This window comes from Elephantulus edwardii, unplaced genomic scaffold (genome assembly GCF_000299155.1).
Source record: "Elephantulus edwardii isolate Elephantulus edwardi_28Jun2011 unplaced genomic scaffold, EleEdw1.0 scaffold00051, whole genome shotgun sequence".
NCBI classification, from domain to species: domain Eukaryota; kingdom Metazoa; phylum Chordata; class Mammalia; order Macroscelidea; family Macroscelididae; genus Elephantulus; species Elephantulus edwardii.
The window spans coordinates 16,015,734-16,024,279 of NW_006399801.1; the positions used below are offsets into that span (position 1 = coordinate 16,015,734).

The window sequence follows — 8,546 nt, forward strand, 5'->3', positions numbered from 1 at the left end:
GAGCAATGATGTTAAAAACTGAGATGAACCTTTTCAATCACTTGCTATGCATCTGAGAACTGGACAGTGAATAAGGATGACAGAAGAAGGACTGATATATTTGAAATGTGGTGTTGGAGAAGAGTGCTGAAGGTCCCAAGAACTGCCAAATGAACACACATGTCTTGGAGAAAGTGCAGCCAGAGTACTCCTGGGAGGCAAAGATGGTGGAGCTTCATCTCACATACTTTGGGCATATTGTAAGGAGAGGCTGTTCCTTTGGAAGGGACATCTTATGTGGAAAGCAAAAGAACAGAAGACCCTCAATGAAATGGAATGACCCAATGATGACAGCAAAGGTCTCAAGTGTGTCAGAGATGATGAAGACGGTGCAGGATAGGCCAGGGTTCTGATCTGTTGTTCAGAGAGTCACAATGAGTCAAATTCAACTTGAACAACAACCATACAACATTAAGGAAACTAAAGCGAATTGTCTGCAGAATGTACCCCAATCTAGAGTTGACCAGTTGCTTCTTTATATGTCATTTGGTTTATTATTCTATCTGTCATGTTTTCTGCCGACTGATTTTTAAATTTAAAGCTCTGCTCATTTTGAGGTTAAGTATTTTTAATAAGAACAATTCAAAGATAATGCCTGGTATTCATATCTCAACCCATGGGCATGCTCACTGTATCTGGATGCTGTGTTAGGGAGGATGCGTAGAACCTTTGGGTTCAGATGGTGACAGTATTGTAATTCCCTGACCGTGTTCTTTCCCCTTCTTATCCAACAAGCGTACTCTGTTCCCCTTTGATGAATAGGGCCCGAATCAGCTACTTCATTACTGTCCTTGTTGTTTTTAGGAATTAGTTCCAACTCACAAGGGCCCTTTGCACAGTTGAACAAAACATTGTTTAATCCTGTACTGCCCTCAATTGTCTCTGCGGTTGTCTACTACATGTTGTAGTCACGCAATTTACAGCCTCTGAAAAACCACTGGAGGGTCAGCACTGAGTTGGTTCTAATTCGATGGGGCACATAATAGCAACATCATTAATCCAAAGACCTATGGAGCTATATGAAGTTCTATCTCCAAGACCCTGAGACCAGAAGAAGTAGATGCTACCCAGCTGTCATTATTATCTGATGTGAAAGCGATCAAAATAGAAGGTCTGTGATAGGGTGAGAGAGTGTAACTGGGGAACAAAGCCCCCCAAAATCACAAAAATAAATTAAAAATCCAGATTTATTGGTCTGATACAGACTAGTAGAGCCCCTAAGGCTCTGGCCCTTAGCTACTTTTCAAGACTGAAATTGAAATCACCCCTATAGTCCTTCGGATAATCAACCATACAAGACTGAAAGTACAACATTTGCCCAAGGATAAAGCTCAGTAGAAAGAAGAGAAAGGAAAATAAGGAGGACTAGAAGCAGGAAACACGAGGAGTGGGAAGCGTGCTCTTTTGATGTGGGATTGCAGTCAGTGTCACAAAACAATGTGAATGAATTATGCAATAGAAAACCAGTGTGCCACCACAAAAAGATAAAGGTAAATAATCCAATTGAAAAATAGGCACAGGATATGAACAGACACCTCACCAAAGAAAACATTCAGATGGCCAACAAGCACATGAAGAAATGTTCAAAATCCCTAGCTCTAAGAGAGTTGAAAATCAAAACAACTAGGAGATATAATCTAACCCCAGTCAGAATTGCAAAATTTAACAGAACAGCAAGCAACAAAGGCTGGAGAGGTTGTGGAGAAACTGGAACCCTTATTCACTGCTGGTGGGAGTGTAAAATGGTGCAGCCACTGTGGAAGGAAGTATGGCGCTTTCTCAAAAAGTTGCAAATAGAAATACCATTTGACCCAGCAATTCCACTATTGGAAATATACTCTAAAGAAACCATAACCGCCACCCAAGCAGACATATATGCACACCCATGTCTATTGCGGCTTTGTTCACAATAACAAAAAGCTGGAAACAGCCCAAGTGTCCATCAACAAATGAATGAATAGAGAAGCTGTGGTATATTCACACAATGGGGAATACTATGCTGCATTGAAAAACAATTTATAAAAAAAGAAAAACAATTCATGAAATATTATACAAAATGGGTGATCCTGAAGGACATTATACTGAGTGAAATATCTCAGTCATCAAAGGACAAATACTGTGTAGTGCCACTGTTTTATAACAGTGGGACTGATGTCGGGGTTGGGGGGAAACTAAGAAAAGAGGGGATAAATAATGGGGGGAAACTAAGAGGGGATAGATAATGTATACTGCATTGAAACAGATGAGGGAGAGAACTGTTTAGAAGGATTATATGATTAGGTATTATTGCCATGACAAGAGTCCAGAATGAGAGCTGCATAGTGGAGTGGACTGGGGCGGGGGTAGGGAGGGAGAGATTGTATAACAATGAAATAATTTTTTCTTTTCAAAGAGAAAAGTGAACCTGGGGGGAAGTGTGGGCAGGGAGGAAAATGTGCAACAATGAATGAATGGAAATCCAATGTCTCTGGAACCTTTCATTAAAATTAATTTAAAAAATAACCCAACCAAACCAGTGTGCTCTGCAGACTTTTACTCAAATAACAATAAAAATAGTAAAAGAAAGAAGGAAGATCTGGAGAGGCAAACAGTAGAACAGTGTGATTCAGATGTTTTACATGCTGCTTCTAAGGGAGCTCTGGTGGCCCAGTGGTAAGGAGCTGTGCTGCCAACTTGAAGGAAGGAATCCACCAGCTGCTCTGAGGGAGAAAGAGGGGCAATCTCCTTTGGTGCAATAGGTAGGCTCTGACTCACCCCAGGGATTCCCCAATTCCAGTGTCTTCAAAGGGACAGACTCTAGGGGACTGGAATGTGAGGTAGTATGTCCCTTAGAGCCCAGGGTCTCAAGAAGAGCTGCGGTGGTGTTTATTTTAGCTACACACAGATTCACTCCTGCAAATACTTTCAGGGAACCAATGCAACAAACCGTCTCTGCGCCTTCTGACTCCCCCTTTGGAGTGTGTTGGCCCTGCTCAAAACCCTCTCTGCTGCCTCCTAAGTAGATGAGCTGCCAGGCTTCACTCAATAGGGGGACAGCCCCCCCCCCAAGAGTAGGTCTCGTCTTGCTCAAGCACCCACACCCATGTGTAGAGTCTATGAATTCTGTGCCTGGTGGCTAGAAGCCAACCAAGTCATCTGACGCCCAGCTCTCTTGTTCCTTTGCACTCCCAGGCCCCAGGCTCTTCCTTCCTTGGAAGACCTATCCTCCCTGGCTCCCTCCCCCCTTTTCCCTTGTTCCTGCTCTCACCTTGCCAACCCAGCGGCCCAATTCAACTTTTCATTAGTAAGACTGCATGCTATTGAAGCTTTGGCCAAGTCTCTGGCCCGCCCAGGGTGGTGTGACCCTGGGAAGTTGGGGTACGCCCTGTGCCTTTCTGGGGCCCAAGAACATTTCCCTCACAGTCATCCTGCCCGCCCACAACACAGCAGGCTGCCCTTGTCATCATAGGATAAGACCCAGAGCAGATTTGTGGAGTAGAGGGCCTGCACTGGAGGCAGGTGGCTCTGGCCGTACCACGCTTTTCACTTCACAACAAACTTGGGCAATAATTTAAGCTCTCGGCGGAATGGTTAAAGGAGTTGGCTCTAACCAAAAGGTTGGTGCTTTAAAGCCCTGCTCTGAGAAAGAAAGATGTGAGCTTCTGCCTCTGTAAAGATTTACAGCCTTAAACTACAGGGCAGGTTGACTATGAATTGGAATCCACTGTAGAACAGTGGGTTGTTTTGTTTTGAGGGGGCCCTTTAAACACAGATTGGGGGTAGTGGTGTTAACAAAGAACTCAAATATATCTGAGATGATGCAGCTGGCACAGATTAATTTTTTTAAGATTTTTTTTTGGGGGGGGGCGTTGTTTCCTTAATCCAGTGAGTCTGGCTTAGGTTACTCACACAGACTTAAACCTAGTACAGATTGACTTCTTTAAAAGGATGCAAATATATTTCTGGGAAATTTATTGTGTAATAAGACTGGTCTATGCATTTTGTCTTCATTGTCTTTCACAGTACTTTGACTCTAATGTCTGATTAGATGTAGTAAAGAAACTTTTTTTTGTTAACACATATCCTAGGAAATGTTTGAAAAATATTTTCTCCTCTCACAAATGGTTTCAATATTTTATAAATTGACTTCCTTTTTTAGAGAAGCTTTGGCTTACAGAGAGTTCCCACATACCACCTCCCTCGACACTGTTTGTCCTGTTAACATTCATGAAGTCAATCCCTGGGTGGAGCAAGAGATTTGATCTCTCCTTGCAGCTTGGTGGGAGAAATGGTTGATGACCTGCTTTGGTAAAGATCACAGCCAATAAAACCTTGTGGAGAAGTCCTGTTCCATAAGACGTATGGATGTTAGGGACTGTTAAGTTGACTTCTACTCATAGTGAGTCCATGAACCACAGATTAAAACCTTGCCCTATCCTATTCCATCCTCATGGTCTTTGATATGCTTGAGCACATTGCCCCAGTCACTGTGTCAATCCATCTTGTTGAAGGTCTACTTCTTTCTGTGATCCTTCATCTTTCTCAGTATGAGTCTTTTTCCCTTCCTAACAGCATGCCTTAAGTATGAGATGAATTTTCATCCTCCTTGACAATCTCAGAGAGCCCCTTCGGTGCACTTCCTCCAAGACATACTTATTTGTTCTTGTAACAGTCTTTGGGCTGTTCAATACTCTCCACCAACACCAAATTCAAGCCTCTCACAAGACCTGCGCTTGTTGGGGGACCTAACCTTTGCTCTGCTGCAAGATGCCAAGGTCTGTGTGGCATGGCAGGCTGGGAGTGTCTTCCAACCACTGCTTCCCCTGTTAAAGGCTGCAGCCCAGCCCAGGTGCACTTACACCCTGACAGAACCACTGCCTGCCAGGTTGAGGGGCTGTAGTTTTAGACAACAATACTGCCCGGGGCACTGGACCACTGCCTGCCACCTAGAGACCCAGCTGCCCCACTGCCTGGAGACCACCCAACTGCCACCCCTTATGCCTGGTACCAGGAGCACCAATATCACAGGTACTTTAGGTGAAAAGCTATTGTTTAGCTATGCTACATGGAGCCCCTTAAGTTCAAGTGTAAGGGGCCGGGCCAGGTCAAGTCTGGCCAAGACTCAGTTTCTGGAAGGGAACAGACTTACCTCTTCTGACATTCAGATATCTTGAGCGAAACACTGATGTCTAGCTATATCATGGGCCAAGAAGGGAGCACAATATAAAGGTCATTCATAAATAATTTTCATACTCTGGGTCATATAGTTACAACAACTAACAACTGCTTTGAAAAAACTCACAAAATGTCAAGAAAGCAGCAATCTGCCTCAGTCATGATGAAAAAAATAAAATAACCCTTCTCCTAAAAAAGCAGACCTAATGGATACCCCAGATAGAGAGGACCAGAAGAAATATGTCAATGTGAAGTTATTTAAATAGCTATAGAAGAAGATGCAAATGATGGAAGAAACAATGGAAGCCATTAAGAGAACAAATACTGCTCTCTTTTTTGAAGGAAAGATAGCCAAGGGGAAGAAGGTGGCCCCAGGGGAAGAAGGTGGCCCCAGCACCCGCCATGGTCAAGAAGCAGGAGGACAAGAAGGTGGTGAATCCCCTGTTCGAGAAAAGACCCAAAAACTTGGGCATAGGGCAGGACATCCAACCCAAAAGGGACCTTACCAGCTTCATCAAATGGCCCTGCTACATCCAGCTGCAACAGCAGAGGGCAATCGTCTACAAACGACTCAAGGTGCCAGCCGCCATTAACCAGTTAACCCAGGCCTTGGACTGCCAGACGCTACTCAGCTGCTGAAGCTGGCCAACAAGTACCTACCAGAGAACAAGAAGGAGAAGAAGCAGAGGCTGCTGGCCCAGGCTGAGAAGAAGGCTGCTGGCAAAGGAGACACCCCCACCAAGAGATCCCCTGTCCTCCGAGCTGGGGTGAATACAGTCACCACCCTGGTGAAGAACAAGAAGGCCCAACTGGTGGTGATCACACACGACGTGGACCCCGTAGAGCTGGTGGTTTTCCTGTCAGCTTTGTGTCAGAAGATGGGTGTTCCCTACTGCATCATCAAGGGCAAGGCCAGGCTGGGCCACCTCATCCACCGGAAGACCTGCACCACTGTTGCCTTCACACAGGTGAAGATAAAGGTGCTCTGGTGAAGCTGGTAGAAGCCATCAGAACCAATTACAATGACAGATATGATGAGATCCACCTTCACTGGGGAGGCAACGTCCTAGGGCCCAAGTCAGTGGCCCACATAGCCAAGCTGGAGAAGGCCAAGGCCAAAGAACTCGCCACCAAACTGGGCTGATGTACACACCGACTCTTCTGTACATAAGAATAAACTTATTCCACCGTAAAAAAAAAAAAGAGAGAGAGAGAGAGAACCAATACCCCAGAGACAACAATTCAGAAGAAATATATTGGTAAGGAGCAACTTAAACAGCTACAGGAAAAGATGAAAGAAAGAAAGAATCGATAGTATAGATAAAGAGGTACAAGAACTTAAAAAATCATTTCAAGAAAGAGAGGGTACAGCCAGCACAATACTAGAAATAACAGAAAAGCATGAAAATGCAATCCAGAATATTTAGACCAAAATGGTAGCAGTATCCTATATGGAGTAGGACAAAAGAGTAGAACTGAAGACCTGAAACAGAGAGTCAGTGAGCTGGAAGACAAGATCTCCACTGGAAGCATGTTGTTGTGTTGTTAAGTGCTATCGAGTCACAGGTGACTCAGAGCAACCCTATGAATGAAAGTCCTGGACATTTCCTGTATAACTTTCATCCTTTCTCCAGGTTCATAGGGTTTCCAGAGGCAAGCTATTGTGAATGTGGATGCCACTCCTGCTTCCAAGCTTGTTTTAATCAGGGAGCTTCACCAAACACTGTCCACCATGAATAACAGTATTCGGCTTCACAGCAACCTCGAGTCACTTCTGCACAGCAAGTGGACATACCAGGGTTACACGACCTAGAAGACTGTTTCACCAAAAACAATTAAAGGCAGGCCTGAGGGCCATGGAGTAGAGTTACCCACCTTTGGCTTGGGAGATGGCTTTTGGTCCACCAGGCCAACTCCTTGCTCTTTCTCTCTCTCTCTGCTATGTGTTGTTAAGTGCCGTCGAGTTGCAGGTGACTCATAGCGACCCTATGAACGAAAGTCCTGGACACCTCCTGTATAACTTTTGTAGAAGAAAAATCAGAGATGAGATGCAAAGAAGATGAAGAAAACATTAGGATCATGTGGGATGACACCACAAGGAACAGCATATGTATGATTGGAATTCTAGAATATGGGAGTGACAGGGGAAATTGTGAAAGAAGTACTGGAAGAAAACTTCCCAGGTATTTTGAAGATTGGGGAAATCAACATTCACGAAACACAGCAAACACCAAATAGACTAGACTAAAAAAGAAACACATCAAGACATATCATAGTCAAATTCTCCAAATTAAAAGATAAGGATAAAACAGCCCAGAATAAGAGATTTATTATTTTAAAGAGGACTGGAGGGGGTGAGGTAGGTAATTATGCAATAATGAATGAATTTTTTTTAATTTAAAGTGAACTGAGAGAAGGGAAGGGAGGGCTCAGGGGTAAAATGTGCAACAAACAATGAATGATAATCTTACTTCTCTATACATGTTCATTAAAATTACAATAGATATATAATCTTATTTAAAAAAAGGATAGAATACTAAAAGTAGCATGAGATAAACAGAGTCACCTACAAAGGGGAAACAATTTGATTACATTCTGATTTCTCAGCAGAAACCATGCAAGTTAGAAGAAAATGGGATGGCATGTACAGAAAGTTGAAAGAAAACAATTGCCAGCCAAGGATCCTGTACCCAGCAAAAATGAAGGAGAAATTAGATCCTCTGCAGAAAATAAGGAACTTAAGAAATTTGTTAAAATAAGACTTAAAAACAAAACAGTGTATGTGAAGTCCTTCACACACAGATGCAAAATGAAAATGGATGGAATAATAGAAAAAGAAACACAGCAAAATGGCAATGGGTAAAATCTGGCCTGACAATAATTACACTTAATATGAATGGGCTAAATGAGCCAACCAAGAGAAAAAGAGTAGCAGAATGGATTAAAACACACACACACACACACACACACACACACACATCCCACTACCAAACCAAAAAACAAAGCCCATCAATAGGTTACCTACAAGAGACACATCTAAAAAAAAAGGAAGAGAAAGACAGACTCAAAAATCAAAGGCTTGAAAAAAATATTCCAAGCAAATGACAACCTCATAAAAGTAGGAGTGGCAATACTCTGACAAAATAGACTTTAGAATGAAAGCTATCATAAAAGATAAGGAAGGGTATTACATACTGATTAAAGGCACAATAGATCAAGAAGACATAACTTTGGTCAACATATGCACCGAATGATAGATGTGCAAAATACATAAAACAAGTTAACAGAATTAAAGAAAGAAATAGACAGCACCACAATAGTGGTAGGAAACCTCAACACACCATTATCACCAA

The 8,546-nt window shown here is 42.9% G+C and overlaps 1 protein-coding gene across 1 annotated transcript; it reads left to right on the top strand.

Moving 5' to 3' along the window:
- The first annotated feature begins 5,595 nt into the window (after window positions 1–5,595).
- LOC102857930 (60S ribosomal protein L7a-like) lies at window positions 5,596–6,185 on the top strand. The gene is made up of 2 exons (XM_006886803.1): window positions 5,596–5,769; window positions 5,826–6,185. Exons 1-2 carry the CDS (start codon window positions 5,596–5,598, stop codon window positions 6,183–6,185), a joined length of 534 nt encoding a protein of 177 aa, XP_006886865.1.
- The last annotated feature ends 2,361 nt before the right edge of the window (window positions 6,186–8,546 follow it).